Source organism: Anomaloglossus baeobatrachus, chromosome 4, assembly GCF_048569485.1.
Source record: "Anomaloglossus baeobatrachus isolate aAnoBae1 chromosome 4, aAnoBae1.hap1, whole genome shotgun sequence".
Classification (NCBI taxonomy): Eukaryota; Metazoa; Chordata; class Amphibia; order Anura; family Aromobatidae; genus Anomaloglossus; species Anomaloglossus baeobatrachus.
In genome coordinates, this window is record NC_134356.1 from 297,004,372 (window position 1) to 297,025,044 (window position 20,673).

A 20,673-nucleotide genomic window follows, 5' to 3' on the forward strand; every position below is an offset into this window, starting at 1 on the left:
TTAAGTAGTAGGGGCTGTCACTGTACCATTCACAAAGTGTAGAGCAGTTATGCATTTACTAGACACACCTGCCCACACTGTAACTCCACCACCAAAAGCTCATCTGGTGACAGCCGTGGCTGATGCATAGGGCCCTCCTTGACATCTCCAACATTGTTGATGGCCATCATTTCTGCTCAGTGTGAATTGACTTTAATCAGTGAACAGCACTGAGGCCAACTGGACCCTCATCTAGCAAGACAACACTTGTGCCTGGTGGTGTCTTTAGATACCCTTTCAGCTCATCGATCATTCTGATGTAAAGGGTTTTGAATGGTTTGACATTACACTGAGGTACCTCTCACGTACCTTAAATGTACCTGGAATTTTGTCATTCATCATCCGGTTCTGAAGGGCATTGTTTAGAATGAAACAGTCATCGGTGTAGGATGTGGCCAAAGGACATCAACTTCTGTGCCTTTTTGTGACTCTTAGAGCCTCTGTATCTCTGTTGCAACCTGCTGATGACACTCTGTGAGACGCTAAGCTCAGTGGCCACTTCCATCTGTGAACATCCTGCTTGAAGCCTCACAATGGTGAGGTACTGTTGATCAATTGTTAGGTGTCATCTTGACCTCACGATGTTAAAATGTGAACAGAATGATGAGGAGGATGTTTTAAGTACAAATTCTAATTGAACTACGAAATTTATTGGGTGATTCATGGATCAAACATCTGGTGTGAATTTTGCCATGAAGCTCATTGTTAGAGAACAGCAACGTCTGGAAAAAGTACTGAAACATTGAACAGTTAGACATGGGCATTTAGAAGTTTAGAGAAGGTCACATTAAATTCACCTGAAAAGGTTAGTGTGCACTTTTGTATCATCCTGAAATTTTACCCAAAGCCAAAAATCCTTAACTTTTTGTGAGTAGTGTATTTATGTCACTGATATGTACTGTGTGATGGTTGTTTCTCTGATCATACCACATCTCCTGGGCAGGGGATAAATTAAAAACGTATACAGATATTACAGCACGGGATCGTAAATAATTCTTTCATTGAGGTCAAATCTTTTTTAAAAACAGGTAGGGAAACGTTTTACCTCATAAAAAGAATCAACTGTGATCCCGTGCTGTAATTTCTTTATACTCTTTTGCCTCCTCCCCTACCCAGATGTGGTATGATCAGCCATGTCCCTGTACAATCCATCATGTCCATTACACAGTACATAGCAGGGGCACATATATAAGATGATCTCAGCACAGGAATATTTTTTTTAAAGATATCCAATTGTGGAATCTATTATTATTCCAAAATCTATTGATTAAAATTAACTTTAAAATTAACTTTGTTGGTGGAAAACCCCTTTAAGTAGTCACTCACAATATATCAAAATATCAAAAAGCCTTTAAAGATTCAGTTGCAATTCCCAAAACTCTAAGGCAGTACATGCATTGGTTGGACACCATTTCAAATTATATACTTACTGCAGACTATACAGATGATTCACTCTTTACATTTGTGCATTTTGTATGTGAAAATTCAAGCAAAGGTAAGGGCGAGTACACTCCTGCAATGTTCATGTATATATATATATATATATATATATATATATATATATATATATATATATATATATATATATATATATAAAATGATGATATACATTGCAATATTGTTGCTATGTACATATAGGTATTTTATTCAACAACAGAATGGGCAAGTGATAAACTTGTTTGGGGCACATTGGTTACTAATTGAAAGACATTTCATAGCTTAATATTAGGATCTGTGATATACTTGTGCATTGCATTCACAGATGTATGGTAAGCGAGCCCCTTGGGAGGATCCATCAAGATGGATAACAGACACATTTCCTTGGAATTCTTCTTCATCTCAGCATGACTGTCCAGCCTTACTTCAGTTACGGCCAGAAGATGTAGGGTACGATGGATATGTCACAAAAGAGGGAACAACCTCCAAAAATGTGCCAGAGAGTGACAAAGATGGAGATCCACTGGTAGGTTGAATAAAGGCATCACACTAAATGCTTTTTAATGACCTATGTATATTATTTTCTAGAAAAAAATGCTGTGGCTAAACAATAATGAATGAGGGACATATGATAATATAATTGAAACAATATAACGTAAAACATTTTCTATAAAATGTTTGTAATTTTTTGCCTTTTCTCTGAATGAAATACTGAATAAGACATATGTAAAGCATTGATTAGTAAATATCCAAACTGGTTACTATTAGGGGTACTTTGCACGTTGCAATATCGCTACTGCGATATCTTCGGGGTCAAATCGAAAGTGACGCACATCCGGCGCCGGTAATGACGTCGCAACGTGTAAAGGCTAGGAGAGAAGATAAAAGAGCGTGAAACAGTCAAAAATCGGTGATCTGTGTCATGTCGTTCATTTTCATAATGTCGGTGCGTCCGCAGGTACGATGTTGTTTGTCGTTCCTGCAGCTCCACACATTGCTGTGTGTGAAGCCGCAGGAACGACAAACATCTCCTTACCTGCGCCCGCCGTCCACCGGCAATGCGGAAGGGAGAAGGTGGGCGGGATGTTTACATCCCGCTCATCTCCGCCCCTCTGCTTCTATTGGCCGGCCGATTAGTGACGTCGCGGTGACGTTGCTGTGATGCTGAACGCACTGCCTCCTTGAAGGAGGGATTCTTCGGCAGTCACAGCGACGGCGCCGACCAGGTAAGTGCGTGTGAAGCTGCCGTAGCGATAATGTTCGCTACGGCAGCTGTCACAAGATATAACATGTGCGACGGGGGCGGGTACTATCGCGCTCGGCATCGCTATCATCGGCTAGCGATGTCACAGCGTGCAAAGTACCCCTTAGTAATCATTAGGTAAAATGTCTTATTAGAATAGCAATAATTTTACACCAATTTGACCTTTGCTGCACCAATATGGGACTAGCAGGCTCTTGGTGTAGCAATTGAACTATACTAGAACAGAAAAAACTCTTTATCATATGAAGATGAGAGGCATTTATTTTTTATTTTTTTTAAGAGTTCCATTTGAATGCTCTCCATAGAGATTGATGCTCTATAAATGAAATACATTTTTAATTTTTAATCTAGTTGTACAATATTTACATTCTCTACTTGTTAGGCTACATTCCCACAATGAGCTTTAGATCAGTTTCTGATGTTGCAGATTTTCGGCACAAGTTGTATAAATTATGTAACTTGCGTTTTTTTTTTACATGCTCTGTTGTGTGCGTTTTCACTTTGGTAAAACTCTATTGATATACTTATATGCACATTACATGTGTTTTTGATCCGTTTCTGCAGCAGAAATGCATTAAAAAATGGTTGTGCGAATTTTACCTGTGGATTTTCCAGATCAAATACAATTCTATGGGAAAAATGTGCATATAGAACTCAGCGTACCCACAAGAGAAATTCACTTGTGGCGGATTAAAAACGCACCACAGTTCAGTTTACACTGACTACAAAACAGCACAGAGGGCAGGAGATTTCTTTTGATCCCAACCACTTTGCTGGAAATGTAAAATTCTGAATTTTTGACACAGCAAAAATACACAGCACTAAAAACTCATCGTAGACACACAGCCATAGAAGGCTTTTCCAAAACTAGCAAAGTTATCTCATGAATGATTTTTATACCAAAACTCCTGAAAGGCAAATAATTGCTGGTATATTGTTTCTACCAGGCTATAAAAAGGATCAGTCTCTTTCCCCTTCTGGCACCTAACAAATAGTCCCCTTCTACTTTCCTGCAGAAGTTGTTTTCAGAGGATCAGTCTCCTTCCCCCTCTGACACCTGACAAAATATAGCCCCAGAAGGCGTCAACTTGGTTGTGCTATTGTGCTATTTCAGGTGTTCTTCCCCCCTGACAAAGCAGGGCAGAGAGCTATTTCTGTTGACTTTCTGCAATGGACAGGGGCTGACGGTACAGAGACCTGGCTGTGGTGGGAGTGACTGAACACGTGTCCTCCAGCATTCATCTGATCTTGCATATTTCTGAATAGTTATAGGTCATGCTATACTGTAGAAGTAAATGTCCTATCTGTTCACAAGGTCATATTTTTCTCACTATGCAAATTGCAAAAATGTATACTTTCCTGCACTATACAATGAACGCTTAACAGTAAGGTGACCCTTTTATGCTGAGCACAGATTATTCTGCTGCTGGGTTTAATAATTTATGAGGGAATATGACAAGTATTATTTTCACTGCAGGGTTATTACAGAAGAAATATCATTATATCAATGAATCCAGCTCTTGCTTTATTACAGGAGTTGTCCGATGCTGAAAATGTTTACTTGGTAGGCATGGATGTCTTCAAAATAACAAACGCAGGCATATTTGATTTCTGTCACCCCTGTGGATCCAACGTAAGCTCCTTTGGAGTTTTATGCTTGTTTTTTATCAGTAATACAGCTGAATCCTCTGAGCGGCTGCAGCGGTCAGATGATTAGAAGCCCTTGTCATTGCATGTTTCTTTGATGATGAGCTCTTCTAGTCACCTCACCGCTGCAGCCAATCACAGGATTCAGCTGTCTTATTGAAGCCAGTGCAAATATCTGGGGTGGCTTGCATGGGATCTACCTTGACAAAAGATGCATATGCCAACATTTGTTATTTTCAAAAAAATAAAATAAATTATATATATATATATATATATATATATATATATATATATATATAGAAACTCAGCATTGCACAACCCATTTAATTTAGAAAGCCACATTACGGTGTTTCTATTGCAGACAACCCTATAAATGCTGACTGTACAGTGCTGTGAAATTAATGGCGGTATATAAGCGAGTAAAATGCATAAATAAATGTAAATTTATGAATGTGTATAATGCTGATCCCATGACTATTTGTCACTAACGGCCGCATTATGCCAATCTTCCGCTTTAAGTGCTGAATGCAATAATATAAAGCTTAAATGAATGCACTTAGTGTGTTTCGCTTTATCAGTTATTATGGGAAATAACCGCCGAGGGACAGCAGATGGCAGTGCTGGATATTTCTTTCCAATAATGCATTTTGCATGTGTGCTTTAATACAAGTGCATTGTTTTCTTCCATAAATTGAGCATCTTCTAAAAAAAAAATCTGTACGACATCATCTTGCACGTTCCACCAAGGATTCCTCTATCTAATTAAAATGATAGTTTTATTCCAGATGCCTGGCTCTGATTGTATTATCATTGTTCATGTGAACGGTTTTATCTCCTTCAATAGAAAAAATACCCATGCAGCTCCTTTGAAGGGATAATGCATTATCAACAGTCACATGGGTGTCCTAGATTTGAATCTAGAACAGCCAGCATGCGATCACGACGGGCTAGGATTTTTCTTTATAAATGCAGTGCATTCCTAAGAAAGGCTCTTATGAAAGTTTATGACAGGTTCCATAGGGTATAATACTTTACATGGCTGAATGACATTGACAAGTGCGGCACAACATCCTCCTCTCACCTAATATTAGCATTTAATCACTCACACCTGAAACATAAAAGCATGGAAAGATACATTGTTTAAGAAAAAATCAATTTTTTTTCCTGTGACTCATCCCATGTGCATTGATCTACAATTTCTGCCCTGCTCAGAATCATGATTGAAATTGTCTTTCTACTTATATACTGTATGTCATGTTCCGTTTGGTCATATGTCCCATTGAAAACCTTACAGCTGTTTTCTTAAGCAATGGTTGCAGAGATATAAACGGAAGAAAGGCACCACCTATCGGGATCTCCTGGTATACACCCTAAACTTGAATATATTAAAGAAAAAGGAAGTCTACCTAGCAGGGATCACCAGGTGGTTTCTTTAATATATTAGAAATATGCAGCATTGTATATATTTGAAATCTGAAAGAGAAACATAAACTTTTTTGAATTCTCGAATGAAAAAAAATAAATCCCAATCTCTTGATCTATCCAAGTAATCACTACAAAATGCAGTGTAGTAAAGGCGATATATTTTTGTACATCATGGTCCTTAACTTATGTCTCGGAAGCCACATTCAGCTGATGATATGTTCTTTGCGGTTGTTTGTAAGCTTAGTACCAGAACTGGTGGGGGGAGAATTATGGAGATAGGATGATATTTCCAGCTAGAGAGTGCTTGAAGCTGGGTGCGATAGTGTGGTGGGACTGTTGCTGTAAGAATACCAAATGGGGTTGAATTGGGAACCCCTGGATGTAAGTATCCTGCCAATAAAGGAGGAGGCACAAGGTCTCAGTGTGCTTTCTGTATGGAAGCTTTGTCTGTTATTCTACCAATAATGTGAATAAAAAGAGAAAAAGCGCATATGAGAAGCACCTGTGGATTAAATCTTAGATTTATACAAAGAACTGCTCACCTGAAGAGGTTGTGCGCCCCCGCACAACCCCAGTTGTATGTCTATGAATCCTCCAGGTGAGGGAACGTCCGCCACTTTTGTTACCGCTGGTGTGGTTGCTGGGTCCGGGCTTAGTGTCACTCCTGGCTCCTTGAATCCACCGGCACCATGGATCTCAGAGTACCTGTGCGACCTTCCGTCCTCCACCTGATTCTCTGATTAAACTTGGCAGGTCCTTTACTCTAAGCAGCTACTTCCGAATTTCCCTTTAAGGAAGCAGGCATATATGAAGATGAGTGCTTTGGTCTATTAGAGCACTAATAAAGCGGCTGCCAGTAGTTTATATGAATATACTTTAATACTGAGCTCCTGTTAACACAATCCTCTGTTGCTTTCATCAGGTATAGCAGGAGTACCTTACAGACATTACATTTATAGATAAAAAAATCCCACAAGTGAAACTTCTGGGTGTGCCATAGATTAGATCATTAGATCTTTAACCCATTAACCCCTTGGAAGCTAAAATCTTATAACAAAACATTAGATAAAAAGACATTAGATAAAAACAATTTGTTTAAAATATATAAATATATAAATGTGTGTACACACATGCATTAAGATCTTTATAATCTGAAATATTTTTTCTATTACTGTAAAAGAATTATTTAACTATTTAAAAACTAAAAATTGTAGAAATGATAAAATTTAGTACTTAGAATCAATATATCATAGCTCATCTATATTACACTCTAAACCTGTATTAGATATATAAGTATCTATATGTTCAATCATGTATCCACATTTTCAGTTCTACATCCCCTTAGTAACCCATTATTGTACGTGGATCTGTCTTTCATATAAGGGAAAGAGAGGGAGTGTTTTATCTTTTTTCCAACTTTTTCCGAATTATATAGAAACAATATGGAAACTAGAGACTGCCCTATACATGGCGCGATGTCGCTAGCGACCCCGCCAGCAACGCGATACACCAGACTGCAGGCACGACCCGCCGAGACCGCACACGCAGCCAGCGTCCCAAAGGCCACTTATAAATCACTGGCAGCCGCTTTATTAGCGCTCTAATAGACCAAAGCACTCATCTTCATTCTACCAATAATGGAAGACTCTAGGTGTCATTACTGGGGGGTTGAGTAGTCGCTGAATGTGGCCCTCCTCCAGCTAAGAAAGGTTGGGGACCAATGGTGGCTAAGTCATCATTGGCAGTTTTTTTAAGCCACTTATCTTTTTTTGTGGTATTTGTTGACATTTTCTTTCTCCTAATTCTTCAAATTGGCCAAATTGACACCCATGGTTCATTAATTTTGTGTAAAATAAAAAATACTCCTTATTTTTATTTTTTTTTTGCAACTGTTTAGCTCAAGAAATAGCATGTTCCATGAAGAAGTCTCCAAATCTGCTCAAAAATTTCAGACGTACAAAAAAATCACTCCAAGGGGAATAGGCTGGATGTGCTTATAATTGTGGGACTTTTTTTTTAAAAAAAATCCAGTTGCTGAAACAGTGAAAAACATCTGGAGACTTAAAACCCTTACCACAGATGCAAACATATAAAAGGAAGCAAATGCATTAAATAAGACTTTAAAAAAAGGTGCAAACTAAAAGAAAATTAAGGCACAGGGGAAAACCACAAAGTTCAAAAAAGGCAAAACTGCAGCAATGAATCAGGCCCATTAAGTATTAGATATTAGTATTAGTCTCATTCTTAAAAATGATGTTAAATATGTTAAACTTGGCAATACATAAAGAGAACGTGTCATCTGAAAATGACCTACTGTTTACATCAGGTTTTTATGTTAAATGTGTTTTGTAAACTTATTTATTGTTTTTATTTTTCATAACACTGATCATGATGAGTAATATGAGACTGCTTCTTACTGTTTGGCAGATGACCAATAGCAGCAGTAGACTGACTCAGATCCTACGCAAATGTACAGATGTAGCCAATTTTACGTTAACACAGATAACAAAGCACTGAGATATTGTGGCGCAAAAAAGAGTCATCGTTCAATGGCTTGCTCAATGTCAAATTATCCTAATCCTCCTAAGTGAAATAACCTCCTGAGACAGTTTATCAAGATCATGCATATCGTCACATTAAACATGGCCACATCTGTATTGAAGTATTTAGTGAGCAAGCTCTCATCAGGGCAAGGTCATTGTACAGGGAAGGGGAGAAGGTGAACTGTGATCATCTCCAATTGTGAATAATACTGTATATATTGTGTTAGGTCCCCTTCTCACGTCAGTGATTCCAGTACATATGATGCCGTTTTTATACGTACCGGAATAACGGACATACGCAGACCCATTAAAACCAAGGGTCTGCGCATACATCAATGTTTTCACAAGGATTGTGTGTCTGTATGGAGCACACACATGTGACAAGTTTGTTTTTTTCCGGCAGTACTGATGACACACGGTCCACACAGTGGTGTGATCCGTGTGACATGTATCGAAAAAAAAAGGTGCCTGTGAAATAAAATGATTTTCTATACTCTCCTGTCTCCAGAGATGCTGTGTTCGGCGCTGCTGTCACTTGCTTCCAAGCCCGCTCATTATGTTCATTGCATATTCACTGTACCAGGACCAGGAAGCAAGTGTGATTGCAGCGCTGGAGACATCAACACCACAGACAGCAGCGCCGGGGACAAATGAGTAAAAAGTTCCTGATATCCGTGTGCTATCACAGATAGCACACGAAGAACACACATGTGCAAAAATCACAGCACACTGAGAGCCATACGCACCTTCATTATGTCCGTGAAAAATGTGTGTGTTGTCCACGGACATGTTAAAGATGCCTAAGATATAAGCTGAATCTGCAGGTTAGTAGCGTACCAAAGCTGCCAAACCACAGCAATGAAAGCCCAGTTACTGGGAAGAAATTAACTTTATTCCTCTCAGCAGCCTCCAGCTTTCAGTCGTAAAAGAGCGGTCGGCGTGGTTTCAGTCGCTGCTCAGTGTATACTGTAGATCATACATGAGCGGCGGCTATAAGCACACTTTGGCACTGACTTATGGCCACATAAGCAATGTACCAGTCCAGGGCCGGCTGTCAGTCAGGGTTACAGTCGACTCTCACTATGTACTGAGTGGTGACTGAAGCTGTGCCGGCTACACCAGGGGAGGAGTCCTGCGAGGATAATCTGCATATTCCCAGTGCCTTCTGGGATAAGTGAAGAGTCACCGCGAGCTCAAGGAGAACCGGGTTTTGGCCGTTACAGCCGGAAGGAAGACTTCTAAAAACCAGGGGAGGAGTCCTGCGAGGATAATTTGCATATTCCCAGTGCCTTCTGGGATAAGTGAAGAGTCACCGTGAGCTCAAGGAGAACCGAGTTTTGGCCGTTACAGCCGGAAGAAACCAGGGGAGGAGTCCTGCGAGGATAATTTGCATATTCCCAGTGCCTTCTGGGATAAGTGAAGAGTCACCGCGAGCTCAAGGACAACTGGGTTTTGGCCGTTACAGCTGGAAGGAAGACTTCTGAAAACCAGGGGAGGAGTCCTGCGAGGATAATTTGCATATTCCCAGTGCATTCTGGGATAAGTGAAGAGTCACCGCGAGCTCAAGGAGAACCGGGTTTTGGCCGTTACAGCCGGAAGGAAGACTTCTAAAAACCAGGGGAGGAGTCCTGCAAGGATAATTTGCATATTCCCAGTGCCTTCTGGAATAAGTGAAGAGTCACCGCGAGCTCAGGGACAACTGGGTTTTGTCCGTTACAGCTGGAAGGAAGACTTCTGAAAACCAGGGGAGGAGTCCTGCGAGGATAATTTGCATACTCCCAGTGCCTTCTGGGATAAGTGAAGAGTCACCGCGAGCTCAAGGAGAACCGGGTTTTGGCCGTTACAGCCGGAAGGAAGACTTCTGAAAACCAGGGGAGGAGTCCTGCGAGGATAATTTGCATATTCCCAGTGTCTTCTGGGATAAGTGAAGAGTCACCGCGAGCTCAAGGAGAACCGGGTTTTGGCCGTTACAGCCAGAAGGAAGACTTCTGAAAACCAGGGGAGGAGTCCTGCAAGGATAATTTGCATATTTCCAGTGCCTTCTGGGATAAGTGAAGAGTCACCGCGAGCTCAAGGAGAACCGGGTTTTGGCCATTACAGCCAGAAGGAAGACTTCTAAAAACCGCTCGCCTAGAATTTTGGCCCGTCTTCTTCATTGTGAGCATGAGTGAACAAAGTGTGAGCAAAAGTAAAGCTGGGTTTACACACTGCAACATCGCAAACGACATCGCTGTAACGTCACCGGTTTTGTGACGCAGTAGCGATGTTGTTTGCGATGTTGCAGTGTATGAAACCTATCAGCGACCCGGCCCCTGCTGTGAAGTTGTAATCATTACAAATCGTTCAGGACCATTCCTAGGTCCTTTGTTTCTAGCTGTGCAGCAGGCATCGCTGGAAAGTTTCAGCGTGTGAAAGACTTTGCAGCGACTTTGTTAGCAACTTCCCTTTCAAAAGGCTGCTTATCAACGTCCCCAACAACCAGCTAGGTCGCTCTGCAGGTCCGGATCGCTGTTGAGTTGTTGGCCAGGTTTGCCTGTTTGACAGCTCACCAGCGACTTAGCAGAGACTTAGGGAGGTCGCTGTTACGTCACAAAACCGGTGACGTTACAGCGATGTCCTTTGCGATGTTGCAGTGTGTAAACCCAGCTTAAGTGTGAGTAGAATTGTTTGTATTCAGTTGTTTAATTACTTAACATTTGTTTAGTGCTATCTCCATTAGAAAATTTGCTCCACTATTGCTAATGCGATCCAGTGTACATCTTGTCTCATGTATGCAGTCCTTGAAAAGCCATTCGAGGGTGCATACTGTTGCTCGAGATGTGCACAAGTTGCACATTTGGAAGCCCAGATACTGGATCTAAATGAGCAGCTGGCAACTCTGAGATGCATTAGCAATATGGAAAGGAGTTTGCTGCTCACTGAGCAGCAGCTTGCTGGGTCAGATGTGGGGGAGGATCGTAGTAGGGAGCTGCAGGATGGTGAGGTAGGAAGCTGGGTGACAGTTAGAAAGGGGGGTAAAGGGAAAAGTGCTAGGAAGGCTAGTCCTGAACTGATACACCCCAATAAGTTTGCAAACTTGGAAGATGAGGGGGATGTCATTACAGGGGTAGCATTGCTGCAGCAAGGCATGACCTCTGAATGCAAGAGGAGTGTCTCCTCCAGTAAGGGGGGGAATAGGAGTGCAGGGCAGGCAAGACAGGTACTGGTAGTGGGGTACTCAATTATTGGGGGGACAGATAGGGCAATCTGTCACAAAGACAGGGATCACCGAACAGTGTGTTGTCTTCCTGGCACTCGAGTTCGGCACATCGCTGATCAGGTTGACAGATTACTGGGAGGGGCTGGGGAGGACCCAGTGGTCATTGTACACATTGACACAAATGACAAAGTTAGAGGTAGGTGGAAGGTCCTTAAAGATGATTTCAGGAAATTAGGTTGTAAGCTTAAAGCAAGGACCTCCAAGGTGGTATTTTCGGAAATATTACCTGTGCCACGAGCCACACCAGAGAGGCAAAGGGAGATCAGGGAGGTTAACAGGTGGCTCAGGAATCGGTGTAGTAAAGAGGGTTTTGGGTTCCTGGAGAATTGGGCCAACTTTTCAGTTGGCTACAAATTCTATGCTAGGGATGGGCTGCATCTTAATGGAGAGGGTGCAGCTGTGCTGGGGCAGAAGATGGCTAGAAGGTTGGAGGAGTGTTTAAACTAGGAATGGGGGGCGAGGGTATTCACTTAATAGAAGGGGAATGTAGTGCTGATAGTGACCAGGGCACAAGTAATAAAATTGGGGGTGGTACGGGGGGAAGGGTTAGGACAGTTAATACAGTAAGCAGGAATAGAGGTACAGAGTCATACCTAACGTGCATGTACACTAATGCCCGAAGCCTCACAAATAAGGTGGAGGAATTAGAATTAATATTGTTGGAAAAAAATTTATGATATAGTGGGGATATCAGAGACATGGCTGGATGAGAGCTATGACTGGGCTGTTAACTTACAGGGTTATAGCCTATTCAGGAATGACCGTACAAATAAGCGAGGGGGAGGTGCGTGCCTATATGTAAAATCATCCTTAAAACCCATCCTGTGTGACAACATATGTGAGGGTACTGAGAATGTAGAGTCCCTATGGGTGGAGATAAGGGGGGGGGAGAATGAATAATAAAATGCTGATAGGGGTGTGTTATAAGACGCCGAATATTATAGAAGAGGTAGAGAATCTCCTCATAAAGCAAATTGATAAAGCAGCGAGTCTCGGAGAGGTAATTATTATGGGGGACTTTAACTATCCTGATATTAATTGGGGAACAGAAACTTGCAGTTCTAGCAAAAGAAATAAATTTTTGATAACAATGAAAGATAATTACCTTTCACAAATGGTACAGGACCCCACAAGAGGGGGAGCACTACTAGACCTTGTACTAACCAATAGGCCAGACCGCATATCAAATATACAAGTTGGGGGTTACTTGGGGAATAGTGATCACAAAATAATAAGTTTTCATGTTTTCTTTAGTAAGATGTATAGTAGAGGGGCTACAAGGACACTAAACTTCAGGAAAGCAAATTTTAAACGGTTGAGAGATGATCTTAGTGCAATAAACTGGGATCATGTACTAAGTAATAAAAGTACACAAAGCAAATGGGAGACTTTTATGAGCATCCTGAATAGGGCTTGTGCAGAAAATATACCCTATGGAAACAAACATGCTAGAAATAGGAGGAAACCCCTATGGCTAAATAGAGCTGTAAGGGAAGCAATAAAAGAAAAACAGAAAGCCTTAAAAGAATTAAAGAGGGTAGGGAGTGATGAAGCATTATATAATTATAGAAAATTAAATAAAATATGTAAAAAGCAAATTAAGTTAGCTAAGTTTGAGACAGAGAGACTCATTGCGAGAGAAAGTAAAAATAATCCTAAAATATTCTTTAACTACATAAACAGTAAAAAAGTGAAAAGCGATAGTGTTGGCCCCCTTAAAAATAGTCTTGGTGAAATGGTGGAGGGGGATGAGGGTAAAGCCAACATGCTGAATTACTTTTTTTCTACAGTTTTTATACAAGAAAATACCATGAGAATTAGATCACAACACCGACCTACACAATAATAGCTGATTGCCACTATGCTAATAATTAGATACTCTGAGAAAAAGTGGCATGACACAGAACTCCTTAAAAAACCATTTTTATTGAAATAATTTTTAAAAAAAGTTTACAACAAGGATCCTCAGTTTTATGAAAAGTGAATACCGCACACAATTTAAATCAATCAGATTAGTTCTAAGACAAAAGTGAATATGGTCAATTAACCCACTACATCAGGCATTGCTCTCAGCATATATATTGCAGCCACATGGTATGAACAGTATATAGCCCTATTGCAATAACTATGCAGTTAAACCGGCCAAATAGCCCAGCAATTACATATACGTATAAGTAGTGAACATAGAAATTCCCAGCAATTACAATATATACGGTGAAAACAAAGTTTTCAACCCTGTGGGGCTGATCTTACAGGAGTTAAGGTGCCAGGTATAAGGTTAGTCAAATCAACACATACCAACATAGTCTATTGACCCTCCAACAACCCGTAAGGCAATGCTAGGTTAGAATAGATCCAAGGGGTAAACCATACTGACCAGTGAAAAGTGGCGGTATCACAGCGACTTGTCCCTACGCGCGTTTCACCTCTTCATCAGGGGACGTAAGATCAGCCCCACAGGGTTGAAAACTTTGTTTTCACCGTATATATTGTAATTGCTGGGAATTTCTATGTTCACTACTTATACGTATATGTAATTGCTGGGCTATTTGGCCGGTTTAACTGCATAGTTATTGCAATAGGGCTATATACTGTTCATACCATGTGGCTGCAATATATATGCTGAGAGCAATGCCTGATGTAGTGGGTTAATTGACCATATTCACTTTTGTCTTAGAACTAATCTGATTGATTTAAATTGTGTGCGGTATTCACTTTTCATAAAACTGAGGATCCTTGTTGTAAACTTTTTTTAAAAATTATTTCAATAAAAATGGTTTTTTAAGGAGTTCTGTGTCATGCCACTTTTTCTCAGAGTATCTAAGAAAATACCATGGCAGATGACATGACCAGTGATACCATAAATTCACCCTTGAGTATTACCTGCTTAACCCAGCAGGAAGTACGCCGCCACCTTGAAATCACTAATGTTGACAAATCTCCGGGCCCGGATGGCATACACCCCAGAGTACTACAGGAATTGAGTTCTGTGATAGATAGACCATTATTTTTAATCTTCACAGATTCCTTAATAACAGGGTCGGTACCGCAGGACTGGCGCATAGCAAATGTGGTGCCAATATTCAAAAAGGGGACAAAAACTGAGCCGGGAAATTATAGGTCGGTAAGTTTAACCTCTACGGTTGGTAAAATCCTTGAGGGTTTCTTGAGAGATGCTATACTGGAGTATCTCAAGGAAAATAACCTTATGACAGAGTATCAACATGGGTTTATGAGGGATCGATCCTGTCAAACTAATTTGATCAGCTTCTATGAAGAGGTAAGTTCAAGCCTGGACCAGGGAAATGCAGTGGTGTTGTGTATATGGACTTTTCAAAAGCTTTTGATACGGTGCCACACAAAAGGTTGGTACATAAAATGAGAATAATAGGGATAGGGGAAAATATGTGTAACTGGGTTAAAAACTGGCTTAGTGATAGGAAACAAAGGGTGGTTATTAATGGTATGCACTCGGACTGGGTCTCAGTTCATAGTGGGGTACCACAGGGGTCAGTATTGGGCCCGCTTCTTTTCAACATATTTATTAATGACCTTGTTGGGGGCATGCGGAGTAGAATTTCAATATTTGCAGATGATACTAAACTCTGCAGGGTAATCAATACAGAGTAGGATCATTTTATATTGCAGGGAGATTTATGTAAATTGGAGGATTGGGCTGAGAAGTGGCAATTGAAGTTTAATGTAGATAAATGTAAAGTCATGCACTTGGGTAGAGGAAATAAAATTTATAATTATGTACTTAATTGTAGAACACTGGGTAAAACAGACACAGAAAAAGACTTGGGTGTATGGGTGGATGGTAAACTTAACTTTAGTGGACAGTGTCAGGCAACTGCTGCCAGGGCTAATAAAATAATGGGATGTATTAAAAGAGGTATAAGTGTTCATGAAAAAACATAGTTCTACCTCTGTACAAATCACTAGTGCGCCCGCACTTAGAATACTGTGTACAATTCTGGTCACCGATATATAAGAAGGTCATAGCTGAACTGGAGAGGGTGCAGAGAAGAGCGACCAAGATTATTAGAGGAATGGGTGGGCTGCAATACCAAGACATGTTATTAAACTTGAGGTTATTTAGTTTGCAAAAACGAAGGCTTAGGGGGGATCTAATCACAATGTATAAATATATGAGGGGACAGTACAGAGACCTTTCCAAAGATCTTTTTACACCTAGGCCTGCGACTGGAACACGGGGGCATCCGCTACGTCTTGAGGAAAGAAGGTTTAATCATAATCACAGACGAGGATTCTTTACTGTACGAGCAGTGAGACTATGGAACTCTCTGCCGCATGATGTTGTAATGAGTGATTCCCTACTAACATTTAAGCAGAGCCTGGACGCCTTTCTTGAAAAATTTAATATTACCAGTTATGTATATTAGATTTTATGACAGGGTGTTGATCCATGGAACTAGTCTGATTGCCATATGTGGAGTCAGGAAGGAATTTTTTTCCCTATTGGAACTTGTTTGCCACATTGGTTTTTTTTTGCCTTCCTCTGGATCAACATGTTAGGCTTCGGGTTGAACTAGATGGACTTAGAGTCTCCCTTCAACCTTAAAAACTATGATACTATGATACACCCCTATGACTGAAAGTGAGAGGCTGGTTGGAAGAAGAAACTTCATTTCCTCCAGGCAGCTGGGCAGCACCCGGGAAACTTTGGAATGCTATTAACCTGAAACTAAGCCCATGTCTGCAGGTTGATAGTGTCTTGGGATGTGACAGCTTCCTTTAAGAAGGGGTTTTCTGAGCAGTAGACAGCCCCTTTAGCTCAATGATGAAACAGTATGTTTCCCTCTGTTAGCTTCTGCAAGTAACAGTATGCTATCATATAAATATATCTTTTTTAGTAGCTCCAATTATTATAAATATATATTAAGAATTGTGGCACTAAAATTATATGATAAAAGACGGATATTCACTTTTAATACTCATGTGCAAATATAATAAAAAGTAGGGCAGGACTCACTGGGGCTCATTTGTGAAAACTTGTGTCCTAGAAAAATGACAGTTGGGATTCTAGTTACTGTAGGCTCATCATCTTTCTATCTCATGTTCATAAATATACCCCGCTGAGTGCAGATTATCATTTTATCCACTCCTTCAGTAGGGTAATGGTCTATATACTGTAGGTATAATGTTAAAGACTGTAATTCCTCTATATATTGATCTAGCTATAGACTAAAAGAGAGTGTGATCTCTTATAATATCTTGTACTTTAATATTACTATAGTGCCAGCCTTTACTTCCTTTATAACCGTCTTCACCCATTTCCAGCCCCACTGAGGCATACGTGACTGCAGGTGTGATCTTCCAAATCACAGTTATTGCTAAGAGAAGCGGAGGTCACTTTTTAAAATCTTACGTGTATGAGAATTCTACACCCTCATTTTGAGTCCCATAGACTTGTATTAAGAAAAATGACTTTCGAAAGCCACAACGACTCGGCTGCTTACAAAAGCCATTACGTGGTGCCAGAGTGTGCAGAGCTAAAAATGGATGAAGAAGCTGACCGTTGAGTATGTAACTACATGCATGATCCCTAAGAGAGGGATAAAAAAATGAAAGGCCGGAGTGGGGCTTTCATAAGTTACTAAACTATATTGTTAATTTTCAGTAAAGCTACCCTTAACTTTCTGTATTAAGAATACTAGTTTATCACAATGCAAATTAAATACATTGTCATGACTTGTTAGAAAACCCTCAACAGGATTCTATGCATATAAATGAAATAAAAGGGTGGCCACACATAATGCATTAACATTGCCCTACAGAGTATTACAAAAGGATGTTTTAGGTTTTTTTTCCCAAAAATTGTCATCTTGCGTCACTCATTTCAAGATATGTAAAGCTGAAAAGACTGCACATTAAAGTGTTTATACTGGGAAACAGAAATTCATGTAACCTTGTGGCATGCCACATTGAATGTTAATCTTTTCTAATACTTTGCTGTCACACTGTAATATAGTATACAAGAAATATTCATCCTGAAAACCATACAAGTCTCATTTTAACCTTGTCCTTTGAACTTCCATTTTAACTATGGAGAAAAACAAAGCTTAAGAATGAGAGCCCATTTATCTGGTCCTTTGTTGTATTAGGTGGTGTAAACACCTAATAAATCATTATTAATTAACACGCTGCATCCAGTTTATTAATATAAAGAAGACTGGAAGTGCTGCTCATCTTTTCATAGATGAATAATCCCTTAACTAAGATGGATTGTTGTAGCACGCCAGGATGGACTATGCCTCTGTTCTATCCTTGTTGCAGTTTTATATAACACTTGTTGATTGATTAAGAAAATAAGTCTTTGTGTCAATAGGTTACTGCCTAATGAAAGAACTGTTTTATGGTGTAAAATTTCCATTCTGTATGCTTAGAGTAATATATTATTTTCTCATTAACAGATGAGCATGCTAATGCGTCTTCAAGAAGCAGCCAATTTCTCAAGTGGACAAAGCTGCGACAGTGATGGCGCAAGCCACCACAATGAAGGTCTAGATCCATCTGTCGAGTCTACCCTCTAAGAAGTCACCTCTGGATGGTATATTGGTATAGAAAATGGTTTGGTCCAGTAGATCACTGCCATTACAGAAGCAGCACAATGCAACACCCATACCAGAATAATGTGCTGGTAGGCAGGTGACTTGGCTCTGAAATTAAGTTAGGTTATGAAACTGAAGTGGATAGATTGAATTTGCTTCTTTTCAAGGTATTTGAATATGAATGAAGCACTGAGAATCTCAATTAGTCAACTGGAAAAGGCCCAAGATAAAGGGCAAACAAGCAGATTGCACATTTGTTAGCCAAACTGGAATGGATTAGTTTTTTGCAAGGTTTACAGCACAGATGTTTGTGTATATTGTGTGTTCTTGTTTTTTGACATTATGTATCACTTGTGCAGTGTTTTTAATCCACTTCAAATCTCTGATGTAAGACCTTGTGCCGGTCACATGACTGCATTGGCGAGATTGTTGTGTACTGCCTCCATACTAGATGATGCTCCTCAGAAAAGCACAAAATGTATTTGTGCAAGTATAAGAAAATCTACTGTGATATACTGGATAAGTGCCAATTGTAAATCTGAACTGCCATGCTCACAATTCTGAATTCCCCCGCGTTGAGTCACTTGCTTCAAATTGTCCTCATTGTAACTATGGTGTTTTTGTAACCACCTGCTGCCCGCTTAAAAGATTTTATACAAATTACTAAGGCTTCCCCTGGAGATGCTTTTATGTGAGCATTGTGAGCAAAGAATGAAGGACGGGAAAAAAAAAGAATATAAAGACATATGGTGCTGTCTCATTGCCTTAAAATGTATCTTAATAGTCTTACAGTCAGAGTTCAGATTCCACTGATGTGTTCTACGGTGTTTCCACTACCCATTAACTTTGAAATATTATTTAGTGCAGTCCAAAGCTTGCGTTCGGTAGATGAGAACCAGTGATGACTGCAGATTCTGATGTTGTCTTAATCTCAGAAATACAGGTGAACAATAGCACATGTCTACCATAACAAAACTGGAACAAGTGGTTTGAAAACCTATTTTTTCCTTTTGTTTAGAGAGAGACATTTTGGATGATCTCCCAGTAGAGCTGGGAGCACGGGATGAAGCATGAGCACAATTGTATTTAGTTTGCCCCCTCCTGGTGTCTTATATTCTAAGCATGTTTGAGTTACTCCTGATTAAAGTTGGGTTCTCAATGTCAAGTAAGACTGAGGCGGTGTAGAATTTTTAATATAATTGGGTTGGTTTTGCACAGTGTTTCGGGTGGGTGATGTATATAGATATCATGACAATAACAATGCCTTGCACCATGCAAACAAAACAAGTTTGTACTTTAATTTGTTGGTGTGTGTTTCATGACTAATACATATGTTGTAAACAAATCTAAAATGCAACTGTTAAGGCTGTTTTATTCCAGTGTGCTTATCCTGTACTTATAACTATGCAGGAGATACAATGCTACATCGGCATGTTATAACAAAAAAAACTATTATGGAGCCAATACATTACAAGGAATTAGCAGACTTAGAACAGATTGCATTAGATCTGGTTCATGGTACAACGACAAATGCAATGAATCAATACAATAAAGACGTAATTATATAAGGGCTACGGCATTGTGTAGAAAACATACAACAGGAGCTACCTTCAATACTGTACCTGGTGCTACACAACACTCGTGGCCACCATCTTGGTCATCTACTGTAATTCTTCTACAAGAACTCAGCTATACAGCTCTTTTCTAAGGCAAGCTTATCCTACACGGTGCTATTGGCCCATTGTACAATCGTAATTATGTCGTGCATGTGAAAACTTCACATTAATCTAATGGATAGAAAGATGAGACATACACCTAATGGCTCCAGATGTCTTGTCTCAGTTCATGTTACCTGGTCAAGACTGCAAATCTTTTCCTGACGTCTCTCACATGCACATTAGACATAACCATACATAGAACTTCCTGCAATACATCTCAATGAGTACACGTCGTTTACAACAAATAAGAACAATGTTTGTGAAACATTTGTCTGTATACATTTTATATTTTGTACATTTTTGATGTAACATATCATGTAAATAGACAGAAGCAGTGAAATAATTCATCTGAAAAGTTTTGTAGTCTTTGTAAAGCCCTTACAATACGTTTTGGTGTAATCAGAATCAATTGAATGATGTATTTTCTATAAGTTGATTGTTCTCCTAGCTTGTAAACCAGCTTGCATCTATTTTTTGCAGATGTGCGCAGTGTTACTGTCTAAATTATTACTTTGACATTAAAGTGGAATTATTTATTGAATTGTACCATTGTCTTCTTTTTCATACCACAGAATAGGCTGCTGCTTCTACCTAAAGCTCCTTCTCAAGAAATGTATCCCTAGTAATAGTTGGAATCCAATGGGAAGAAATATGAACCTGACTGTATGAAATGTTGTAATCTAAATACTATATGTAATAATAATTTCAGAATTGAATGTAATATTAAGAAATAATTTGTTATCAATAATTACAGATTACAGAATAA

The 20,673-nt window shown here is 39.7% G+C and overlaps 1 protein-coding gene across 10 annotated transcripts in view; it reads left to right on the forward strand.

Moving 5' to 3' along the window:
• The window catches only part of NAV3 (neuron navigator 3), a 1,060,193-nt gene extending 1,039,745 nt beyond the window's left edge, over window positions 1-20,448 (forward strand). For all 10 annotated transcript variants that reach the window (XM_075344930.1, XM_075344922.1, XM_075344924.1 and 7 more), the window contains 2 exons: window positions 1,802-2,002; window positions 18,052-20,448. In XM_075344930.1, coding sequence (XP_075201045.1) covers window positions 1,802-2,002; window positions 18,052-18,171 — 321 coding nt within the window. In that variant the 3' untranslated portion in view covers window positions 18,172-20,448. The remainder of the gene's footprint in view (window positions 1-1,801; window positions 2,003-18,051) is intronic.
• Window positions 20,449-20,673: the final 225 nt, after the last annotated feature.